Source organism: Apis cerana, linkage group LG7 (genome assembly GCF_029169275.1).
Source record: "Apis cerana isolate GH-2021 linkage group LG7, AcerK_1.0, whole genome shotgun sequence".
Lineage (NCBI taxonomy): Eukaryota > Metazoa > Arthropoda > Insecta > Hymenoptera > Apidae > Apis > Apis cerana.
The window spans coordinates 6,439,940-6,466,954 of record NC_083858.1 but is presented as its reverse complement, the minus strand read 5'-3'; the positions used below and the strand labels follow the sequence as shown (position 1 = coordinate 6,466,954).

Sequence of the window (27,015 nt, the reverse complement as noted above, 5' to 3'; positions counted from 1 at the left end):
TAAGTTTATAGTTATATATTTTGTTTTGTTTTTATTTAAACATTTTTTAATTTTATTTTACTACACAATTTCTTTTTAAATGATTCCGATTTCTAATTTATTGGAAGATCTTTTATAAATAAACATATTTTTTTCAAATAGTTAGCAATTGAATCAAATTTTCAAATTTTATAATATTTTATTGTGCAACAAAGTAAATTATTAGAGATATTGTGAAAAAACATCTAGTATCATAATCTGAAAAATATTGCAACGTTTAGAAATATACGAATAAAAATAAAAATGGCAGAAATTTGTATGAAATATTATATGAAATAATTCTACAATCAGTTTCCAAGATATTGTTTATATTATGTGTTTTAAAAATATTAAAATATTTTGAATTTTATAATGCTGTTTTTCGATTATGGATATGAAAAAGTCAGATAATAATATTTGAAAACATTTTGTATTTGGAAAATTTTTACAACAGAAAAAATTTTTTCTAGCTTAATTATTCTTAAACACTAATAATATTGCTTTCTCATTTGCATTTATTATTGAATTAAGTGAAAATTTCTTTCATGAAAAAATTTTAATGACAATCAATGAGTTTTTAATTGCAGATTAGACAAGAATTATAGACAAAAACAAGAAGATTTTTAAAATGCATAATAATATATAAATATTATCAAACAAATATTTTTCTAAAATTATAGGTTTTATATTTAATAAAATTTGAAATTAATAAAAATTAAAATCAAAATTATTTTTGTCTTTATAAAATTATGTAATATTTTTAGTAAACGTTTCATTAATAAGTAAACTCATTTAAAAAATTGGTAATAAAAAAAAATATAGAAATAACATATGATTATATTAAAAAAATAATAAAAATAATCAACCATTAAGAAAAAGAAAAACAAAGAAAAGAGAAGCTTTAAAAATATTAAAATAAGGATAGAAAAAAAATAAATAATTCAAATGAAAAGAAAAAAAAAATGATTGAAAAAATAAAAATATTTAAAGAAAAAAATGAACAAAAATTTAAAAAAACAATTGATAAAGATTAAAGTATACATAAAAAATATAAAAATAATATATAATACAAAAATATAAAAATAATAATAATAAAATTAATATTTTTTTAATTTTAATTTTTTTAAAGAATTTTTTTTAAATATTTTTCAATTGCGAAAATTTAAAAAATTTTTTTGTGAAATAAAAAATTATATGAATAAAATTAATAAATAGATTTTTTTATTATTTATGTATTAAATATATAATGTTTATTCAGGAATAATCATTAAGAATATTGATTTACTTGCACAATATTCATTCATTGATGAAATCAATATATTTGTCTTTTTAATTATATTTCTCATTTTTTTTTAAAGTTTATTTCTGATTTACATGACAATTTAAACATTAAAAAATCTAACTTAAATTATCCAAATATTTATATTATTATTTAATATTTATATTATATCATTTATATTATCCGAATATTAATATTATTAGTCTCTAAAATTCAAAAAGTCAATTTTTATTCATTCTAAATTTATTTATTGGTGTATTCATCATATATTTAAAATAATATTTATAGGCTCTTCGTTTCTATTTATTATAAAATATTTCTTAATTTCTTTATTATGATAATATATTATATTAGTTTTGTGATTTGAACATATTAAATAAATTTATTAATAAATTTTTTAAAATTTTCTGGATTCGTGTTATTATATACATTATATAAATAAATAAAATTATGCATGTTTGGATGTGTTTCAAACTCAGATATGTTTCGAGCAATTTCGAATAGTGGAGCAGTTCAGGCAATTCCCATTTCGCGATCCATTAAAAATTTAATATTGATGATGTATAGATTGATAAATGCTGACATAATATATCTAAAATTAAATTAAATTGTAAAAAATATTTCTTTTAATGATATCAGATGTTAATAAAATATGTCTTATTATTATTAAGTCTCCAATTAGTTTATAACAAAATTAAATAATGACTAATTGACTAATCTTTTAATCTCATAGGCAGACTTATTCTAAAGTAAATCCATTGTCGCAACATATTTTATCCTGAGCGTCTTGATTCAATTTGGTGTAAAGTAAGCTTTAGAACTGGGGTAACGTAATTGATAGTATGAGCTTAACCTCACCTTTTTCGGGTAGATTTAATGGATAAGGGATACCAACGTCCTTTCTTTCTTTAATTTTCTTCGCATGTGCGATTTCACACGATAAAATTTCGTGCAATACGAAAGTTTAAAATGACCCAATTACTTTCACATTTTTTTTTAACAAAACGATCAATTATAAGAATAATTTTCATTTTAAAATATTATTTAAATTTAATAATAATAATAAATTTTTTTTATTTTATTTTATTTTATTTTACTTTATTTTATTTTATTTTATTTTTTTATGTAATTTAAATCATTATGTTCGTATAAAAAATTTTACATGAATTTTAAATTTTTTATATTTTTCTTAAAAAAATTATATATTGATTATTATTAAATTATTTGATTAGAATTTTTATTGTCTTGCATATATTTATTTTTAATATAATCTTTTTATATACTAATATATAAATATTATAACATTTTATATTTAATTTAATATTATTAAAATATTAATATACCAACATAACATTAATATAATTTAATGTAATAACATTAATTATCTTATTATATTTCAAGAACTTTTACAGGTGTATAAATCAGAAAAGTTTGAAATAATATAATTTTATACTATTTTTTTATTTTAAAACAAAATATGTTAAATTTTATAATTTTAATATTGTCTATTTTAATAATCTATCAAAATAGAATTACTATTATTATTATTAATAATAACAATATAATAATTGTAAAATAATAACTATTTTAAAAATAATATTAAATAATTTTTATTATTGTTAATATAATAAAATTTAGTTAAATATCAAAAAAGAATTTTTATGTATTTTTATATATTTTTAATAAAGAATTTAAAACTTTAATCAATTCAACTAATCAATTTATTTCATTATAATTCTTTATGTATTTTGCGTTGAATTATCATGGAAACTTCAATCTACTACATCTTTGTTTCATGTTGCTGGCGTTGAAATCTATGAAACCATAAAAGGTTGTATGTAGAATATTAAAAGTTCGGTATATTTTTATGAGGTAAATAAGCTACGAAATTGATTCAAATATAAAACTTAGTATATTAATGTGCCCAAGTTTTTTTTCTATTAGTTATGATACAATTTAATGCTAAATTCAAATCATTAAATACAAAAAAGAATAAAAAATTTTATATAAGTTTAATTGTTATTGTAATTTGTGTTTGTACATGTGAAAAACTTCAAAGATTTTGAAAAGAAAGAGAGTAGTTTTAAAGAATATCGAAGATCTTAAATCTTAAAGGCTGGAAGGCATTAAAATAGTTTTTCAAAGAAAAAAAGTTTCCAAGCCTAGAAATTACAAAAAAAATCAATAAGAGCATTAAAGTTATTAATATCGTCGCTCAAGATGAAAATTATAGATACGAGAGAAAAATAGAGATATTAAGTAAAAAATAATTTTAGTAAAAATGTCAAATTTATAATTTTTTTCTATAATATACATATAAAATCGATTTTATTTAATATTAGTGATTTTTTGAAAAATTAAAATTTTGTTTTTATAATAAAAAATTTTAATTAGCCAGTAATTTTGGCTTCTCTTATAATTTTCTTCACAAATATTTATTGAAATAATTATAAGATAAACAAAAAAATATAAAAATTATATTTATTTAAATTATTTATTTAAATACATATTTTATAAAGAATTAAATAATTTAAAAATTCAAAATAGAATTTTTTATTTGTTATATTTATTTTAAAAACTTATATAAAAAGCAAGATTTTAATCTATTTAATATGAATTTGCAATTTTTTTACTATTTATTTTTTCTTAATTTACTTTAATTTATATAATTTTATTTTATATATATATATATATATCATATCTCAAAATATATTAAATTGAATTTGCGTAGGTTATCAAATTTATTTCATTTTTTGTTACGAAACTCAAATAAGATTTGAAAAGATTTGATCATTATGTGCAATGAAATTATTCAAAAATTGTAAAAGAGAGAAGAGAATTGAACGCTCATCAGCATGGGGTAGGTGGCCGCGTGCGAATTCCCTCTCCACGCTACTATATGGAGAACAGTAAGTATATCTGGCCCTGGGGTATAATATACCCCTTTCCCCGCCCATCTTTCCGATCTAACCGACCACGTTGCCCTCGCAGATTCCCTCCCTTCATCAGCTTGTCTCTTTCCCTCTTCTCTTTATCCAGTTTATTCCGGATCATTGTCTCTTTCTCCCTCTTGTGTTCCGCTAACCTCTTTGCTACCTAGCTCGCTCGCTTGTCACGTTTTTCTCCTTTGCTCCAACTGCGTTGCTTCATCCCCCACCTTTTCTGTTACCCCTTCCATGCCAACGAACCACCCACCAGATCGCTTGTTCGCTATGTCGCGAACTCCCTCTTATTTTCTCTCTCTCACGTTAGGACGTTTGATCAGTTTATCTCGCTCGCTTCTCCATTATCTTTCTCTATCCGACTCGTATCGTTGCTTGTCATCTTATCTTCGTCCCTCTCGAATGCGCGGAGGCAGACGCCAACGAATTCACTTCACGCAACTTCAGTTTTACTCGGTCAGTTCCTACTGCCGGCCAGAAGAATTCGTCAGTATTCGCCGCGCTGCATTGCCGGTAAGTTGTATTTGAGAAGAAGATAGTTTGATTACTGTAATACTCACAAGTGCGTGTGTATAATGAGAAAATAAGTTTAAAATATATCTACAGCATATATGTCAGTTGTTAATTGCATTATCAGTTTAAAATAAAGTTGTTTATATAAATTTGATCGTGTCATTATAAAAAATATAAAAAACTCTAGATTAAAGTGTCTGCCATTATTGGATCAACTCAATTTACTTGATTTTGAAAAAAAAAACACGTGGAGTAATAAGCATTGAAAATATTTACTTTGGTAAAGACTAGAAAAATAGAAAGATATTCAGAAAATATCCATGAAAAATAGAAAAAAATATAGTCATTTTGGAGTAGAGACGAAAATAATATTATTAATTGCTTTTTCAATCGGTGAAATTTTCTCGATAAACTCCGAACAAAATTGTGCACGAAAAACGATACAACACGAACATACTTTCGATACTCCAAAAGATTTTGCGAAAGTTTGCCGCGAAGAAACCGCGAAACAACAAAGTCGAAGATTCTCTCCTCGCAGTGGGCCAAGTTCTTTATCAAAACATGGCCACGTGACCGACGGCGCGGCTTGTAAACAGTGAGTTTGACCACGTGGTCTGCCCCTTCTCTTGTCACTGTATATCTCTCTCGCACTCGTTCTCTTTCTCTGTTTCTTTCTCGCTCACTCGTGACACGCAGAACAACGTAAGCACAGCGTAGCGTATTCTCGGTCGGTCCGCTGCCAGCTGCGGGAGAGTTCGATTCGAGTGATCCGCGATACTCTGCTTTTCTTTACAGTTCATCTCCGTTTCATTTTTTCAAAGTGATATCTTTGTTACTGTGTGCACGATATCATATAAATACTATTCGTTCATAGTCGTGGGTCATAAAAAAATTAAGTGACAAACGCGAATATAACACGACAAAAAGTGATCCGAGTTTCTGTTTTTAATTTATTATTATCGACGTGGTACTGTTAATTTGTAGAAATTAGTGTTGGCAATATTAAAAATTTCAATCGCAATACGGTTATCAACTGTTACGGATATTTTTTCCGTGGTTTGTCGCTAGGCAGCGTGATATTTGCAAAGGGACAGCACCTTTCGAGGTGCTCGCGGTCAAAGTGGATTACATGGAGGAAACGAACATGATGGACTCGGTGCCGGTTTCTGCGTCAGGGTCAAAGACCGGGTTGCAACCACAGCAGGGGGTACCATACGATCTTGAGAGTGGGTTCGAGCCTCAGACCAGAGCACGATCGCACACGTGGCCGCTGCCAAGTCCGGAGGAATATATCGAGGGAAATAAGAAGCCGAACGTATCGGTTCGAAAAGAGGGCGTCGAAGATGTTGAAAGTGGCACGCCGCCTCAACATGGTTCTCTCGGCCAAGGTACCGGCCTGCTTCCGGTCAAGAAGAATTCCTCCCGACGGAATGCCTGGGGAAATCACAGTTATGCAGATCTCATTACTCAAGCCATTACTAGTGCTCCAGATGAACGGTTGACTTTGTCTCAGATCTACGAATGGATGATGCAGAATATTCCATACTTCAGGGAGAAGGGAGAAAGCAACAGTAGCGCCGGATGGAAGGTTAGTTTATATATATATATATTTTTTTTGATTTTATAATAATCCTTTTATAATATCCTTTCTTATTATTTTTGATACGTAAATTTTTAAACATAAATTTGATATCAATATATTATTTTTGTACATAACATAATCTGCCCTTTTCTCCGTTTTCGCGTTCCCGCGCTAATCTTATGTAATACTCATGCGCGTTTATCAAGATACTTCGAATACTAAATAAAATATTTTCGTTAGTTTATATGTTAAATAATATAATAAAAACTTTTATAGCATAAAGTTATTACGTTTTATAATTAAATATTTTATACTTTTATACACTTAATATATATTCATTAGAGTATTTTGTTATACGATGACTACAAAAAAAAATTACAAAAAAAAAATATGTATATTTGACAAGAATTATGCATTATTTTCAATCAATCATACATCGATTATTTTTTGTAAACAGTGTTTATAATCTATTATGTATTGAAGTGACAATTTTTATATTTGTTGAAACGAAAACAAAATTATTCTGTTTTGAATATTAAATAAGATTATAGCGTTTTTGATTAAATTTTATTAAAAATAATATAAAATACAATAAATGAAAAAATTTTTATATTTCCAAAAATTTCATTTAAAAATTTTAATTTTAATGAAAATTTATATACATTTTTTTTGTAAGAATAAAATAAATTCTCAGTTTCGATATCTTTTCATATTTTGTATATAATTTAATTTAGGAATTTTTGTTAAGATAGAATATTAAATTTTGAATATTTTGTAATTTAAAATTTAGCTTTATTTCTTATCAAATATTAATTATAAAAAACAGATTGAAATTTTGATTTCCTTAAAGTACATTTTGATAAAAAAAATTAAAAAATAATTATTCATTTTATGAAATTCTATATTTTATGAAACAATTTTTTAAAAAAATATCATTGAAGAAAATCAACGCAATATTTTTTTAATTTTTGAAAACTTTAATGTAAAATAGGGCAAAATTTTAGATTACGAAATACAGAATTTGACTATTTTATTATTAACAAATTTTTCATCAAATTGTATTCAAAACTTGACAAAATGCTGAAAATTCGAACATTGATTATTTCAAAGAGATTTCGATCTATCTATTATTTATATATATATAAATATTCCAGGTATAAGTAATTATGTTCTCAATCATAATTATGTACTCAATATATTTTTATTAAAATTAGAATTTTTGAATTAAATAAATTTTCTTATAAGATATAAAATTTTTGTCTTTGTATTTTCAAAATTGTATATTTTACATTAAAATATACTTACTATAATTGTTAATTAGAAACTGCTCCATCTTACACAGACTATCGATATTAAACTTTTAATTTTCATAGCCAATCAGATAACGATTTTCCGCGTTTTACATTTCTACGTTGCGTAGTCACGCTCGAGACTGGTTTCGATATTCCTAACGAGATTCGCTACGGCTCGTGTCTCTCGTCATCGCCGAAACGTTGACCATGAATACGAGTGATAGAAAAAGAGAAAGCGAGAAAGAGAGAGAGAGAAAGAGAAAGGCGCCAGCGAGGCGTTTTAGATTTTTCGGCGCGTACTTATGTAGGTACGTATAATATATACGACGGATAGAAAATATTCGCGGTATGTAAAAAAGTAAGTATAGAATAAAGGAACAGGTTTTCGCGTTTAAGTTTTATCCGTCTCATTTCCATACGTTCCTTCTTACGACTTCTATCGTTTCTTTTCACAATCGAATCCGTTTGGGTAAAATGTATTTATCCGTGGCCCTCTTACATGGAAAATGCGGCTTGCAGATAGAAATTTCACATAGTTACTTTCTCGACGTTCGAGAATTGAAATTCCCGTTCGAATTTACCAGAAATAACGAACGTGAAAATCGCGAGCAAGATCTTGATAGTGGTTAACCGTATATGCGCGCAGTCTTTTCATATGTATATTAGCCGCGGTTTGATTTCTAACGACACGCGTGCATCATCTCCGTTAATCGGAATTTAAAAAAAGCATACTATCGATTTACGCGGTTTAACAGTTGGCGAAGTTAACTTTTCCCGCGGTGGTGTACTTTTCCCTCAAAGCGGACCACTTTTGCGAGTTGTTCTGAAATCGAGGGAAATAAAACGCCTCCCGGTAAACAGCGATGCTTTGTTAGTGGTTATCGTACCGATTTCTGGAATAATATTCAACGAGATACAGATATTCACGTATAACGCAACAATTGACGGATTTTGATATTATTTCTTTTTTTTTTCGGAATTATAGAAGTTCATCAAACAGATATGAAGCGATTGATAAAATTTGAAACATGTTTGTTTGCAGTAAACAGTATGAGTATTGGGGAAATAGTATATGAAAAAAAGTAATGAATGTTTGGTGAGTTGTAAAAATTTTTTCTTTGATTTAAAAAAACGTAAATTTTTTTTATCATGAAATATGCAACTGGTTGATTTAGAAATATTCTGAATGATATAAATTGTAATAGAATATATTTATTTAGAATATTTATGTAACTAAAAATTAAATAAAAAAATGAATTTTTTTTTATAAATAATGTTATTTAAGATACTGTACAATTTACTAATTGGAAAAAATTTATAAGAATGAATATTACAGCAAATAAAATTAATAATAATATATTGATATATAATCAATTTAGATTCTTAGAATTAAATAAAGATAAGCCAAGAATAAAATAAAGATTAAGTTATTGCACGATTTTCAATTTAAATAAAATAAGAAACTCGAAAAAAAGATAAAATATTAATTAATACAAATTTCAATAATATTTTGTTTTCTTAAGTTTTGTAATTAATTAAATATAAAAAATATTTTTTCAAATAATTTAAAAAAAATTTCTTTCTATAATTCTATATAAAAAATATTCATATTAAAAAAGTGATTATAATAAGAGAATAAGAAAATAATATAAAATATTATAAAATTTTTTCGCGAAAAATTTTTTTTTTCGCAAGAAATTTCCCAAGGACTTATTAGTATGTTTTGCGAAAATATATGTAAAAGTATGTCACAAACATAAATGTCAATATATTCAACTTTCTTCGAAGGAACAATGTATAAAATAAAAGGTACTTCATGTAAACTTTAGTTTTCAAGGTTCAGAAAGTAATAAAGAAATGAGAAGTCGATTGCGAAAAATTTGTTTAGTGCAGCTGCAAAGTTCAGATGCAAGGCGCGAAACAGTGTAATCACGTGGTGGCTGTGTACAAATATCTGTATCTCCGGCGTGGTGTTTTCTACGCACGTCTGGTCGCGTGTGAGTGAGAGTATAAATAAACGAGGATAGTCGTATTATCTGCGACGTGCATAACTATTGTGTACGATGCCCGTAGTTCTGAGATTGAGACCTAACAATTTAACGTTTAATGCCCGTCGCATCGTTTACTCCATTTGTCAAAACAAAGAAAGCTTTTGCTTTCTGTACAGAATTACGAGAGATTTTTAATTTGATTTCTATATATATATATAAAAAAAAAGAAGAAAATATTTGAATTCAATTAACCGTATATTTTTCATTAATTTATATATTTCACTTTCAGAAAATAAAATTTTTGATAATTTAGTATTTAGCAAATATATATTTCTTTTATCTAAAAAAAACTTTTTATTAAAAAAATAATATGTTATGAATATTATATACTTACTTATTATATAGTTAAATTATTAAATGCCTGATTCATAATATTCTATTTATGTATAAATCTTTCTGGAAACAATGGCTCGTTTAATTTTCTTCATTGTATATTATTAAGATTAATTTTATAATTATCATATAATATTTATTTTTTAATCTCTTGTTTAAATTTGCTATAGATAAGATAATAAAATCTTTACGACAATATTTTTATTAAATAAATCGAGAATTATTGAAAAAAAATTACAATTCTTTAAAATTCTTGTATTATAATTGTAATAAAGCGTTTTGGAAAATTTCTATGTTTAACAAATATTTTTCAATGAGTCATCTTGATTAATTTCTATTAGATTTAAATACAGTTCTCATATTTTAATATGGAGGTTTAACATATTTAAATCTCTCTAATCTTTGAATTCAGCCAATGAAATTAGGAGTTCCAGATGCACGCTGCGACACGTTCGCGTAATGCTTCAACAGATACTAATATCGCAGCCATTTATCCGTATGCGTGCAAATATCATTCTTCAGTAGCATTCACGACACGCTCGAGCGTTATAGACGCTGAATATCGTATCGTATAATAACGTCTAAATATTCATCTCTTCTATTACTGCTCTTAGTCATATGAAATATAAATGTTCAGGTTTGTTACTGTACATTATCAATATCTTAACAGAGTTTCTATTGTAGAATTATTATTTCATAATTTCAGTGATTTCCATTTCATTTTTATAATTTCCGTACTTTTTAATATATATTTTATTAGTATATATGTATTTACGAATGAATTAAATATTAGTACATAAAATATTAAATATTAATCATAAAATGTTAAAGAATGAATTTTACATAATAATTCTTAGATAGTATTGGTATGTTCTTGATTAATATCATTAATTTTAAGCTTATTGTGTTTGAATGTATATGATCCAATTATTTTTAGATTAGTGTATCTGTTTTGCATTAAATTTTATAAAAATTTTAGATTATTTGAATTTGTCGAATTTTATTAGATTTATTAAAATTATAAAAATTATATTGTGAGTACATTTTAGAGAAGGATTAAAACAGTTGATTTTGTTAATTATTTAGGATAGATACAGATCTTTATTTCATAAAAGAGAACAAATCTTTTTCTATAAGTTTATTTTCCTATTTTATTAATTTAATTATTTTCATATTCGATGCTATATTAGTATTTCTATAATATAATTATTTTTATTTGGTTAATTTATTCGTGAATTATTGCTAAGATTTCCAGGATTGGGTTAAAGATTTTGATTGAAAATTCAACCTTGAAGCCCGAAAGCAATCAAGGATATCCAGAAAGAATACAAGTACCTGTCGGATATTACAGAAACAGGAAAACGAGAAAAAAATCTTCGTGGTTTCGTTCGAAACGCAAAAAGCCCTTAAGCAATATTGGCTTCGGACTAAGCCCGATTTCTCAAAGCTGTTGGATCCGTACGAAGAAACTTCGAGAGCCGAGAAACCAGCAAAGGTCTTGCTCACGTTCATCTGTTTTTAGTACTTTAGTTACAGCAAGTTATACCCGTTATTACAAAGCACTGAACACAGTGTTCTTTCATAACGATTAGACGGTCGTGTTCTAACGATCTGTAACAGTGCGCTGACACCGTCTGAGAATCTCCGGTATCCTCGAACGTGCTATTCTTTTACCACGGTCCCTCATTTCGTCGATACACTGTCTGGATTTTATGCCGTTTAAAATGGTGTTCAAGAGTACCATCTGTCTTTCACATAAATCTTTTGCGTTCGTGAAGCAATAAAAAATTCCAAGACGATACTTCGGCGATTATAAAAATTTGTCGGATTTTGTTTTAAAGTGAAAAGTGAATCGAATTCGAGGAGAAAGAATATGAGATAGGATAAAAATATGAGACACTAACGTTTCTATGTATATGTGTGTGTGTGTGTGTGTATATAGTAATGAGATTTTTAATAATATTCAAAACTTAAGTAAAAATGAAAATCATAACCTTTTACATTAATCATCGTTTTTCATTAACGTTTTGTTTAATAGATATTATAATAGATATTTCCGTTGTAATAGGAAATTTTTAAAAATATATATTGTTTAATAGATATTATAATAGATATTTCCGTTGTAATAGGAAATTTTTAAAAATATATATAATGAAATTTATTTAGATTTATTTTGCGATTTACAAAAGAAAATAAGTACATTAAATATATATCGTAAAATAATCATAGTTTCAGAATACTAATAGCGGTTTGAAAATATATTTTAATTCCTATATATAAATAATAAAAGAAAGATAATAAAATTATAAATTAGAGTTAAAATAAAATAATTATATATATATATTTTATATTTATTAAAAAATAATTTATTAATTAATAATAATATAGTATAATTTTAATAATTTTAATAAAAATGGATTTCAATTATTCGATATATATTATTATCAGAACAATCTGAAGAAAGAAAGAAAAATCTGGAAATATAATATTGAATTAATATTTTCTGTAGTTTTATGATTTATTTTTTTTAAATAAAACACTGAAACTATCATATTATTACTTGAATTGTTACTTATCTGATTTTATTTTAATTTAGAAAAAGCAAAAATACAAATTTTTAAGATTCATAATATTTATGTTCATATAGTATTTTTGCATAAAAAATTTTCTAAAATTATTCATTTGATTTATTTATTTGTAGCTATTTTGAGACTTTTTAAATAGTAAAATACAAAGAATATCTCATATTTTTATTCTTTTTTCTATTACTAATCGTGTTTAAAACTTTTTTTAATAGAAGTTAATTTATATAATTTTGCTACTATTTGATATAATTATAATTAAAATTTTATTTTTTTGTATTTGCCATTTTCTTTTTTTTTTACTTAAAAAACACAGAAATGTTTAAATGATACATACTTTTTATTTACACTCCATCTTCAAACACACGGTTCATTTAGATTTCTAATACGTGAAAATCTAATTCTCGCAAGAGCTATTTACACCAATTTTCCCAGAAATGTTGTTACGCATATGTGAAATAAAGTGACTACTTAAGCGTATCAACAAGAAGTTCCCGCAAAACTAAGTTCTCGCTTTCACTGGATAATGCATTCTCCTCAACGAAGGATTGTAAACAGATTTTATCCCCAAATTCATTCATCTAAAAATAATCTAGCAAGTTCGAAGCAAAGATTTACCGAACGATCTTGAAAGCGTCGGTTCACGTGGCGTCCATTTACAGTGTGTACGCAAACGCGGCCGCGGAACGAAGCAGTTATGCGGCCATCTGCGTCGTTTTGGCCGCATGGTGTATATAATCTTCATTAACGAACCATAGAACAATTAATGTGAATTTTCCGAATCGTCTGCTGTTCAATGAGATTTAAAAATGATTTAATAGAAACACGAAACGCGCGCGCTGTGTATATTTCGAGTGAGCGCGGTCGGCTGACATGAGTTTAAAGCAGGCTTTCCACGTTATTTTTGCACGAGGCAACACTGGCGTCGTTGCCGCATCTCCCTTGTCGATCTCTTTTCTTCTTCTCGCTGACGATCTTGCCCTCTCTTTCTCCCACCGCCATCTCTATATACGACCCTGCGACGACCATGTTGCCGATATCATCATCTTGAGGTCATCTCTCCCTCCGCCTACTTTCGGGCCCACTTCCATCAGGACCGGTAGAAGCTTCCACCGATTTTTTCTATCGTTCATTTTTCCACCTGCTTCGATCGCTGAACCGGACAGAGACCATTTTTAATCAACATAATTCTGAGAAAGTTTACTCGTTCTTTCGTCTTTTGCTTGTTGTTGAAAAGAAATTGACAAACTCATAGAGTTAGTCCGTACGTATTGTACTTAACATTTAAAGTGAGAAATTTATGCTTACCATTTGACAGCTTGTAAATCTTAAACACTGCAAGAGTTGATTACTAACTATCTGTGCAGTCGAATATTATGCAAAAAAATCCACATTTGTTTTTTAATTACCTTAAGAAATATCTATGACAATGTACTGAAAGCTTTCTTTTATATTCTATATATTATATATTGTTATGTCTTTCTATTAAAAAGATAATTAGTTTTTATTTTCTAGTTGTAATTATTGAAAATATATTTATGAATATTAAACATAATTATTGAAAAATAAGTTCAATTCTCTAATTAAACAAAACTGATTGTAAATAAATAAATAAATATGTACAAATCTTTTAGAATTTTTTATTGGTGACAAATATAATAAAAATACGAATTCTTAGATATCACGTTTTTTCTTGCTTTTTCTTCCACTTGAAATAATAATATACAAATCCACGTTAAGTACACTTATTTGAAAAATTACTTGACCAGTTCCAAAAATTCTCAAGAAAATTATTTTCATATAATTAAAATTGATTCAAAATCATGTTATTCAACTTGTATCAAAGGTTTAAAAATGTTCTCGATTAGATATCTTTTCGGTGGAGGATCGCGACGGTTGTAACGCGAACCCTCGAGGAAATGCGACGACGGCGATAGTAGGTCGGCTGTTTTATATTTAGCGACAATAAATTTTATAGTAACCAAAAAGCATTGGTTTCGTAACGCGTCGCGAATCATGGTTCGTTTTCCCGTTGTCTTTCCTGTTTAGCAGCTCAGAGCATACCTTCGAAACCGTCGAAGTATCACGCAGCGAGAGGAAAGTCGCGGTCGATAAGAGGAAGTAAGTGCATATGCAAGTATTATTTCTCTTCCGTTTCTGAAATGCGTCTCGTCAGCTGTCGGTGTTCACTGACCGCGGTAGTCGACACTCTATTTACCTTGCCTGGAGCAAGGCTGCGATTTCCACTTGCCGTAAATTGCGACAGAATCATACCGGCCACAGTTTACAGCCTCACTCGATCCAATGACGGTTCACCTTTCTCTCGTAAAATTTCTCGCCCCAGGCGATTTTCTCGGGTCGCACTCTGAAAGGTGCGACAGGTTTTTGCTTTGCTTATTTGTGTATATTCCTTTTGCGAGTCACCCTCGAATAAGTTCAATTATCGTTTCGGTACCGGTGCTTAGATGGCGTTCGCGGAACAATATCTACAAAGGGGGCGTTTCGGATGCGTGACGTGTAATTAATCGGTAAGAATTTTACATTCAAAGAGAGAACACGAGAGTAAACATTAGTTCTTACGTGACTGTGTTTCACTAAGAACTTGACGTTTCACGGGTATTACGTGAAAATCGCGCGATTAGTAGAATCGGATGTAATTTTGTCCTTGTTATCTCCACATTAAAATCATGATTAATTTTCGCAGAACGAGTGAGAATTAATAATGTCTTGTAAGGTTTTTACCTATTGTTGGTGAATCGTCGTTAGTATAAATTCGAAGACACGAAATCTGAAAGCGAAGGACTTTGCGACACGTGGGCAGAGGGTAATTAAAATATTCCATCGAGTAATCAAGAAACTCCACAGACGCTTACGTCATTTGAAACGCGACATCAGAGATTCGCGTGATATCATAAAAGTGCCGGGCTCGATTGGGAACGTCCGTTATATTTTGACGTCTGACTTTTCTTTTTTATTGTTAAATATTGTAATAATCATTTTATAAATTATTATACAATTTGTTATCTTTCTTATATTTGTTATTTCATTATATGATGAAGTTAAATTTTTATTTATGAAATATAGTTCGATACGAGTTATTATCTTTCTTTGTATAAGTTTTTTTGTAAGTTTTGTTGAAAAGTATTATTTCGTTTCGTGTGTGATGTAGTTATTTTTTATCTGTAAAATAGCTGAATCTATGCTCAAATTTAATCCGGCTTAACAAAATAATATGTATCTTCTTTTATTTTGAATTTCACATATAAAGAATATAGAAAGCAAAAGACAAATTACTAAAGAAAAGTTTTTTTTTTTAAATGGTCAAGATTTCTATTGCGTTTGAAAGTTTCGAATGTATAGTTTGATATTTACAATTGTCGTTTTATTGATATCTCGTATAATCAGCTTCGTTACACTTTCTAACTACTTTCCAATGATTTAACTACATATGTATATTTAATATTATATTTTTATTGTAAAAAAGTTTCATTTTAATTAATAACACAATTGCATAAAATGCATTTAAAGATAAAATTTATTATTGACTGATAAAAATAACATTCAAAGAATGATTTTATAAATTTAAATAATAATATTAAATATAAATCGTTTATAATTTAATTTCGTTACGAAATTCGTATTTTAAATTAAAATGTATTAAAAGCTATACTTATATATAAATTTCAATAAACATTTCATGTAGATAAATAAGAATAATTTAAAAATTTATTCATTAAGTTTAAAATATTAGATAAATATTAATTATCTTTAAGATTTTAAATTCTTATGATAATCAACATTAGATATATTTATATTCATTATCTTTAATTGTTTTACTTCTTTATCATTATTTCTTTATCTATATCATTATTCGCTTGAAAATTATTCAATTTCGACAAATAAAAAAAATCGAATGATTTATTTGTATAAAAATTGTATAATTAATTTAATTTTCTATCTCAAGATTCATAGTTAATCTAATATCAATCATTACACATTGAATTTCAGTATATAAGCATATTCTTCATAATATACGAGTAATTATAAATAACATTCAATTGTGTAATAATTATGCTAAACAGAATATTTAAAAAAAAAGAAATTAAAACTATTGAACGAAAATTAAAAATATAATATTCTTCCTTTTTTTCAAAAAAGAAAAAAGTTGATTGAATCGTTCAATTTCTAAAAATCAGTTCCTAAAAATCGACACGATATTATTTTCCCGCTTCTTTTTAGTTTCATAAAGGTAAAAAAACGAAGCATGCACTTAATACCATGCAGTTATAACGCGAAGGGTGTTACGGTAGCCGCGTAATGCGTAGTCGTGTTCGCGATGAAAATCGAGCAACGCTCGGGAAAAAAGCGAAAGAAACGTTTTCCCTTTCAACCGACTAACTTGGTATCGCGTTTCGGTGGCGCTTGCACGTTCTTCGTGCTATACTCGGCCGTGTGTTGCATGTTCACCGACAGATGCACATTCAGTGACGTAATGTCAGACACGGAGCATAACCGCACTCTTCACGTAACATACCCTTGACTCTCCTAATGAGTATCGCACATTCGTTACGTATGTTGCGCTTCGCGGACAGACACATATAGAGGCGACGTTGAGGCGAAGGTGCACACGGATGAGCGACACAACGTTGCACGGTGCGAGTGGCACTGTTGACGCCGCCACCGCGTTGCGTCTGTGTCGCGGTTTATCTCAATGTTGTTACAAGAATACCACGCACCCCTTATACGCTCGTTGGCTAAGCATCTAATAAAGCGTTTCTTCGCGATAAAAGCCTCGGCCAGGTTTTCTGCGTCGGTTACGAGAGGCAACGAGTGTTCCGTTGCTGTCGGCTGAGATATAATAAATGAAAAATCGCGCGGTGAGCGGAGGCAGTTTTTCCAGCGTGTATACTGGGAAACGGCCTTGATCAGAACGTATTCGTAAGCAAGAATGAAAAGAGAGACATGTGAAGAGAAATAAAGAAGAAAAGAGTTGTTAGCGGGATTTCTTGATAGAGCCAGCTCTATACAGAGATCCAGGAAACAGAGACACGTGGTGAAAAATGCGGAAGCCTTCGAATGATTGCATGCAAATTTCTTCTGCTTAATACGTACATACACGCGTGTCAGGTAAACGATGCCTACCTTGCGTAAGAAAAACGTTTGTCTCGCGAATATTATTCATTATCACAATTTTCTGTAGACAACTGTATGGTAAAATCTTTGTTAGAGAGACGCGAATATTTAAATAATTATTTTTTTTTATTTACTTTAATCTTTTCAATAAATAGAAATCAGAAGAAGTTTGTTTAAATAAGTATATATATAAAAATTCTATATATTTTTAATTGTTAAATTATATAAGTTTTTCAATATAAGTAATTATGTAAATAATTTTGTAATAGATATGATACTACATATTTTTTTTTTAATACTAATGTTTTTTATTATTTTGTATTTTATTTTGATAATTAAAATTGTATTCTTTGTTATTATAAATATTATTTTCATTTAATATATTAATTTTGCATTATTATCATATTATAATATATCTATAATCAAAAATCATTTGGTTAAATAATGAAAAATATGTAAAGTTTATCATATTATATTTCCAATATTGATGTAACTAAAATTTACGAATTTAGAGAAAATTATATTGTCAAGAATTGTTAGAAACATGTTTGATATATAAGAATATATTAAAACGTCAAATTGGAAATTCACTTACAGGAAATTTATCAATAGAAAGCAACAACAATTTTTTCTGCTCCAATAATTACAAATTTTTAGTTACGTCGTTATTACGGCAAACGAACGATATATATTTGCAAAACGTACAAGGAGAATATATCTGTTTAAAATATTTTGATAATAAATGTTGAGATATGAAAATACTGATAGTGTTTATCAAAGAACGCAAAAAAGAAAAAGGAAAGTTAAAAGTTCGTTACAATAATTAATTATTTTTCATTTCTTTTTATTATTTATTACATCAAAGGTTCAAATCAAGCATCAATATCGATTCAATTTCATCTTTGAGAACAATCAATTTCATTTCCGTTCCCATCATGTCTGAAGGATCATTAGAACGTTTAATATGAAAATTAATATGGAACGACGTTGTTCATTAAGCAAAGACCTCGGTTGAAACTACGACACGAGTTTTATCTGCTTGAAACTGATTGGGCCCGATCTCCGATTCGAGGCACTGACCTCGCGTGCTATTTAGTCGCCCTTCTCTGCTACAGCTTCTCGCCTCCTCTTCATTCCTCTCGATTCGTTTTCGCGTCCCTCTTTCTCGCTCGACCGGATTGTCCCTACATTCTCGGACGTTCCTCCTCCTCCCTGCTTTCGGTTCGTCCTTCTTGCTATCTCTGGCACGGAGAACTTCATTTTTCTCTTTTTTGCGGCAAGTTATAATGTTTCATACAAACCTGTAGCAACAATGTTTCGCATAAATTTGTAGCAACAATATTTTCGTTGCTTGTACGCACATACACCCGCTTGCTATATCATTGAAATATGACGTAACTATACTCGAGAAGCACGATCTTGAACCTAATAATTGACTTATGGCTGAAAAAACTTGGAACGCATTTGAAACATCTATGCAAGACAGGTACAGCTGTTTTTGCATCTCTTTTTTGCAAATGTAATTATAATTGACAATTTACTGGTATTCTGGACAAAGTATATGCGTAATAGTAAGATATATAGTAATAGTTATCTCTAGTTTAATGAATTCTTCGATGGTTCAAGGAATTCTAGTATTAATGAATTCATTTCAAAAAAATCTTTATAAAAACATTCCTTTCTTTTGATGATATCTCAGTAATTAATAAATGTTGAAAAACTTAAAGTATTCTAACAATATCTACTAATGTAATGTTTAACACGAGAGAATTCGATAACAAGGATTTCTTGGGAAAGTAAGCAGCTTCTGGTGAATCTTGTTACGCAATCTTTGATGAATAAATTACGTATTTACGTATTACGTAAAATCCCATGGAATTTATGTCATCGATATTATTTAAAGATGGAAGGGGAACATCATCGTTTGATGATTAATTTTCTTCATTCATTTTTATTCATTAGTGTGATATTACGGAAAAACTTGTGGAAAAAACTTTGGATGACGGAAAAGAATTTCCTCAATGAAATTTGCCATCATTTAACCGAGATTTTTTTTTCGTCATTGTTGAATTATCATAAATTTATTCCCGAAGATAACTCATTGGTCAAGATTATTACAAACTTGCATGTCCTAAAATGATTGAATGTAGAAAAAATTTTGATTAGTGGAAAATAACGTATTGATCATTGCATCATGTCGTAACAGCATTCATGTTAATTTGATGTTTGTTGGCAGAAATTCTAATAATCGTTATCGATCTACATATATTTATGGCAAGTTTATTCTTATTCAGAATATTTCATAAATTTTGTATTGAATTAATTTAATCAGAATGATGATTCAATATAATATATATATCTAATATGATATATTAGAATAAAATAATGAAAAATAATATAGCAATAATATAACTAATAATAAATTAAAATAAATATGTAATACTCATGATATAACAAACATAATATGTAATACATATTATAATATAAATATATATTATTTATATAAATTTAAATATAATTTGTGATATATATGATATGCAAAAATTATTTTAAAATAGACAGAATATATTACTGATCCATTTGAAGAAAAAATATTTCATTTATTTTAATCAAAGATCATAAAAGAAAAATTTGAATGATATTTCTTTATTTTTAAAGGAAAATTCGATTTGCAGAGTTATTTTCTTTTATGATTAAAATAGTTAATCACACAAAAATCAAAGTAATTTCGTTGAGACTTGATATCGAATTTCTAAAAAATTAAACACTAACTATTTTAGCACTAAAATTTTAATCTTTAGAAATGGTAACGTAAAACGGTATGTAATTTTTCTTCATTCAATACTTAATATTTCTTGTGAAATTTTTTTCATGTAAATTGTTTAAATTATTTTAAGATTCAAAGATATTTAATAAAATTCTTCAATATTGATTTTAGCGTCGTTTTTAATTATTATAAGTGTATACATTTAAAATATTAAATTTTAAAAAAATTCTTAGAAAGTATTACTGATTCCATGCAATTTTTGCATAAAGAAATTTAGACTTTAACAATTTAGAATTCTTTAGAGAGTAAAGTTAATCTATTTAGCTTTCTATCAGTTTAGTTACTTCATATCTTGAAACACGTCAAGTTTTCTAATTTTTCAATTTTTACAAATCAAAGTCCAAAGCATTTTCTTTTAGTCAATAGATAACATAGAAAACTACAAAAATTATCAAGTTTTTCTTTTAATCATCAATAATCTCCAATTACGAAAATCAAAATTAAAAAGTGACAATATTTTATTTATTTTTAGATAGAATGATTTTTCAAAACTTGACTGTAATGAATTTTTATTAACGTTTTATATTTTTATAATAAATCTTTATAGAAAAAGATTGAAGACTTTTTCTAGCAGACCACGTAACACTACGCTGACCGGCATACGTAGTAGAATGAGACTGTGCAGGACTTGATGTCTACTAGAATTACACGTAAATGATATACGAACCTGATGAGCGTTTCTGCGAGACATTCTGCATACTCCAAGAAGTGCAAGTATAAAATCTAAATGTTCATAACGTGAGAACATATAATTTAGATTATGATGATTTCTCTAAGATGAAATCGAATTTATTCTTGTTGTTATTTATTAATTATATAGACAATGTACAATGCACAAAGAATATATGAAATGTGAAATGTACATTTATTTTCTATATTTAGTATTAATTGTGAGTAAACTGTTATTTTTGTTATATATATTTTTCTAATATATTTAATAGCACACATTGTAAGATACTCATTGTAAGATAATCATTCGTAAAATGATTAAGAAATATTTGTATATTTAATTTTTAATTTATTTATTTTATTAATTAATTGCTTATAATATTCTACTGATTTCTTAAATATATAAATATAGAGATGGCTATAAAATTTATTTCTATAGCATTTTATTTGTATTATTTATGCGTACATTAACATATATTAACATAAGCAATAATATAATTTCTATATTATTTTTAAAATCTTTAATTGAATATCATTAAAAATATATTTTAAAATCTCGTATTAATTGTTGAAGATGCAATTCTATATTAGTTTAAAATCTTCAAAGGATTACTATTGATATGATTCTACAGTATCTTTTTTCATATTTATGAATTATATACATTTTACAATGTCCAAGATCTTGCGATTATCATTAGATATTTTTTTCAAATTAGCACAATTTCTTTCAATTTTAATATCTCCATATTTATAAATTTTCAACTTTTTCAACTTATATTTGTGACATCTAAATTTTTTTGAATTTTAAATGAAAAATGATCATAAGCATATATGTAATATTAATGTAATATATGCAATATTTTTTTATATTTACCCTCATTTAAATAGAAATCTGCTAAGAATACCTTAACTTCAAAACGGTGTGATTAATTAAGTTCAATATATATATATATATATATATATATATTAAATTTCATGTTATTTAATGATATCTAAATCCATATAATTACAAAATTTTATTTAAAAATATATTTAATATTTTGATATTTATAAAAAAAAATATAAATAAAAAATAATAAAAGAAATAATCTTTTGATATATTTGATACATGTGATATTAAATATTTGATTTCAAAATATATAGTGGACAATAAAAATATTCCTACATTGGTTACAGTTTGATTTCTATGCGTTATTTATAGAAAAATATATACAATGTAAAAAAAATTGTTTACAATATACAGTTAGTATATTGAAATATAGCATATAATATGAAATGGCAAAAAATAAAAAAACATTTAACTTAATTAGTAAAAATTATTTAAATATTAAAAGAAATATATATAAAATAACATAAATATAATCGAAAAAAGAAGAGTAAATATATTTACTCTAGATACAGAACATAGAATTCAAAGTTCATTCAACGTCTGAATATTTCTGTGATTCATTATATGCCAATATAGACGATAAATCTTGTATAATATGATAATTTTAAATCGATAAAATTAAGTATAAAATGGAATAAATAATTGTTCTTAATAAAAAGCAATTTTCCACATTACATTATATACTTATGTAAGTACAAAGATATAAAATCTTAAACTTCGATCTCTTTTATCTCAATATATATTTCGTTCTTTTTTAAAGCGAAAGAAACAATAAATTAAAAATATACTAAATAATTTATCATCACAGTGTATTGTATTTTATTGCAGTGTAATTTAATTCTGCATTTAAATATTCTTATACATGTGCATGTATAAAAAACTGGAATTAAAAATCATATAAAATTTCTTAAAAAAAAAGGGAAACCACCACAAATGTTTCTTTTTATTGCATAATAAATTATATATCTTTATGTTTTTTGTCTTTAATTTAATTTCTTCGTATCTTATTTAAATTTATCGTATACAGTGATTAGAAGGAATCAAATTACACATATTTGATTGAATTTCCAAAAAAAAAAAAAAAAAAGAAAAAGACTGTTATCCGAGCACAAGCGCTTTGCCTATCGGAATGTTCTTATCAGGGACGGATGGAAGATTCGTGAAACTGGAAATCGAATATAAACTCCCGCCACTTTCGTCTGTTGTGTAAAACATATATATACGCGTAACCATCCGATATTGCTGCGTTCTTATCTGTGTGAACTTCGTTTAAAGCGTTTCTTGCTCCCTCTCTGTCGCGAATGTACATGGATGTTGTTCGCAAAACAAAAAGATATGCATATATGAATGCAATTGATGAATCGATTTCTTTCACATATTATTGATCACGTATCGAGAAACTTTTTTGGCATTGTCAAAAGTAGAGAAAAATTAATCAACTTCGAACAAATGGCCATGATGATAGGACCGTTCTTTCGATATTTTGCATATTATGTGGTTAAGACAACTGTACAAATATCATAATAACGCGTTGATATTCCATCGTCTGTGCGCTTATCGTAAGATTGTCGTGCGTCGTACAAAATATAATTTATATCGGTCTGACAAACATCGATTCTCATCAACTACGGCTACAACGCTCACTATCTTAATTTAACGCGTATTCATCTTTCGATCCGATATACACTTTCACGAATAGTTTTTATAAAAAATTGCACAAATTTCTTTATTTTCTTCTTTTCTTTATTTTTATTTATTATTAAAACGTACTATTTATGTCTTAAGATTTCTAATCGATTCGTGAATATATAAACATATATCTTATATTATATATCTTATATATCGATGTACGAATATCTCTGATAAGATTTTTTCATATCGTTATTGTATTATATCGGGAAACGGAAGTCTCTAATCGATGCAAATATATAATCGCAAAGATATGCTATGGATTAGCCGTGTAGATAAGTTTTTCGATGTCGAACGCGATTGATATCTAATGATTACCTCAAACGTTTCGATCCATGGTCACGAAGCAAGTTAATCGCATTAGAAGGGCATAATAACATGTGACTAAACATCAATCTAGGTTACGCAAATCGACTTTATCCTCGACAAAGTGTAAACGTAAAAAATACATAACTATTGTCTATATAGATGTTTTGAACGAACTATTCGTTTTAAAATAGATAAAGAGAAGGTCTTAAAGAAGAAAAAAATTCTGATTTTCAAAGCAATTTTAAAAACATAACTATGAGTATAAAAGTACGAATATAATATTATTTCGTTTATTGATAAGTTTCTAGTAATTAGAAAGAGAATTATTTCTTCCAAGCAAAAATTCAAAAAAGATTTATCGTTATTAAATAGTTGACGATTTCTCTATTTATCAAAACTATTATCCCTTAAAATTTCCAGCAAAATAATGATTATTTATAATACTCCATTCGAAATATATTTCAATCCACGGTGGATTGATCTATAATTGGCTTGATCCGCGATTACCATTCAGCCGGGGACGAGCTATTCGTGCTAAGACGCGGATTGTTTGTCAAGACTGTAATGGTGCGTAGTATGCCGAGTGGTAGCAGCAGGCACAGAAGAGAAGTAGACCAATCGTCGCGTGTGACGAGAGGGGCACGACCAAACTCTCTGCTCACGTCGCAATTCCACCGACTGGTTAGCTCGCCACGCGTACGCGCACGCTGCTACCATCGACGCGCTTGGTTGTGTATATACCAGCTCGTCCCGTACATCATTATACGCTCCTCTTGTCACCGATCGCGCTCGTCCGCCTGCTTGGGGTCAAAGTCAACCACAAAGTGGCCGGAGGGGAAAAGCAAAGACACTACTGTCTCAACGCGTACACGCATACGCGCGTGCACACACACACACACACACATTTGTATGTGTGATCGTGGATAATTCACCACGTGCTTCTTCGGACATTTTTGTTCTTTCGGAAGCTGATCGTTCTTAATTAATTTTTGACATTATATGAATTTTTGACGAAATACATTTTTAAATGATCGATCACTGACTGAAGATCGTTCAAAGAAAGAATCTATGTCTCTTGAGTTTATGTATATGTAAACTCTAATCTCGTAGGCCTTGAGCTTCTTGAAATATTTGAATTTAACCTTTCAAACATTGCGGTTCATTAATAAATTATATTCTACAATGGTATGGCTTTTTATTGTTATTAATATATTATATCATTACATTTTTATATTATATGCAATATTATAATTATTGTATATTATTATATTTTTATATTATTATTATATTATATATTATATTATCATATTCGTTTTTTATATTTATTTTTTATACTTTGACATACATATCTATCATTTCCGCTGTATCTATAATGATTTTTGCTTATGAATAATATAGATGTATAATATATTCATGGGATATAATATATTCTTTATGTAATAGAAAATTATTCTGAGATTTCTTCTCACGTTCACATAGTTTGCAAATCGCAACTACTAATAATCGATCTCTTGGTTTAATCCTTTTCCTCCGATGATGCCGCCCTATCTCTTCCAAGAACCGATCCGCGATTGTCGACCATTCCCATGCTTCGGCATTGTCTTTCATCCGCCACGTGTACTAGGCACGTGTACGTCTACCATGCGATTCATCACGTACAAAATTCTTTTACGCTTTAGAATATTGACTTTAGAAAAACAAATACAAAAGTTAATTTACAAAAAATTTACTTTGGATTAAATATTTATTAAATTATAAATAATTAAACAAAATATATCAATTATTTTGTATATTAACTTTTGCATTAAATAAAACGATAGAAAAAAATATTGTTCTATCTCTATATGATCTCTTCTATTATATGATTGCGCTTTGTTTTTGCTTCGTTTCATCTAATTTAATAAATAAGTTAATAAATAAATCTCAATCGAATTTGTTTTGATCTTTAAAATCACACATATGAAATTTCGTAAGAATATTTAATTAATATTAAAATTATCAAGTTCATCAATATGATAAATATTAGATTAGAATTAAATATTAGGTAGATTTTTTTGTAATTTAGAAAAATAAATCAATTTTTCTAAAACAATATATACTTAAGATATAAAATATATAGATTGATAATTCAAATGTTACCATTGTTAATATTTTTATTTCTAAAAACTTTTTATGCAAATATTTCTTATTTTTTCACAGACTATACTTTTCAAAATATATATATTTAAAATTTTTGAAACATTCATAAAATTATCGTAATCATAATTTTCTTCGTAATTAAATGATAACAAATAAAAAAAACATCATTATGGATAAATGTTATTTTGCAATATATCATATATATTGATACAATTTGCATAATTTGAAATGGCTCTTTTAAATTTAGCAACTCACTGTGCATACTTAGCTATAAACGAGCTTAAAATTATTTAATTGGTAGGAGGATTGAAAGTTGTAACGTAGAAAACCACGCGGCATTTATTTCGTTGTTTCGTAACCACAGATGGCAGGTACGGGTTGTTAACGTAGGTGATATCGATCATGACGAGGCAGAGTTTTCCATGAATACAGGAACTTTCCATGTCGAATGGTTTTTATCCTAATTAATGTTCAGTACCCTCAGGGCGAGTAGTTTGTTTTACGCGGGAAACGAGAGACACGTGTTTCTCTCTCCGTATATAATATATGTATAATTAACTTGCGGGAGTGTGGCTTTATTAGAATGTTGCGGGAGAAATAAATGCGCGGAAATGTGAAAATGTCAAAGAAAATGTTGCTGTAATTTTATTCGTATCATAATTTTACACGAGTTTCAACTTTTCAACTGTTTGACTATGTTTTCGACCGCGTTGAATTTATCGAAGGTGAATTGCATTGTAGTTTGAAAATGTTTCCGTAACAATTCGT

General features: G+C 27.3%; 2 protein-coding genes across 6 annotated transcripts in view; both read left to right on the top strand.

Moving 5' to 3' along the window:
- Positions 1-4,558: 4,558 nt before the first annotated feature.
- The window catches only part of LOC107993192 (forkhead box protein O), a 342,583-nt gene continuing 320,126 nt past the window's right edge, over positions 4,559-27,015 (top strand). For 2 of the 4 annotated variants that reach the window (XR_009830489.1, XM_062076958.1), the window contains exons 1-2: positions 4,606-4,752; positions 5,821-6,340. Coding sequence is in view for 1 of the 4 variants with exons in the window: in XM_062076958.1 (XP_061932942.1) it covers positions 5,882-6,340 (459 nt within the window). In the remaining 3 variants the exon portion in view is untranslated. Of the gene's footprint in view, positions 4,753-5,820; positions 6,341-27,015 lie in introns of all 4 variants that reach the window. The other 2 variants (XR_009830491.1, XR_009830490.1) reach the window with 2 other exon arrangements.
- Positions 9,114-12,014, top strand: LOC133666399 (uncharacterized). 2 transcript variants are annotated; one of them, XR_009830492.1, is made up of 2 exons: positions 9,114-10,647; positions 11,258-11,397. XR_009830492.1 is itself a non-coding variant. In XM_062076959.1 (2 exons), exons 1-2 carry the CDS (start codon positions 10,640-10,642, stop codon positions 11,600-11,602), a joined length of 345 nt encoding a protein of 114 aa, XP_061932943.1. In that variant the 5' UTR covers positions 10,123-10,639; the 3' UTR covers positions 11,603-12,014. The 2 variants fall into 2 exon arrangements, 1 of the variants encoding a protein (XP_061932943.1); XM_062076959.1 differs by having other exon boundaries at positions 10,123-10,647; positions 11,266-12,014.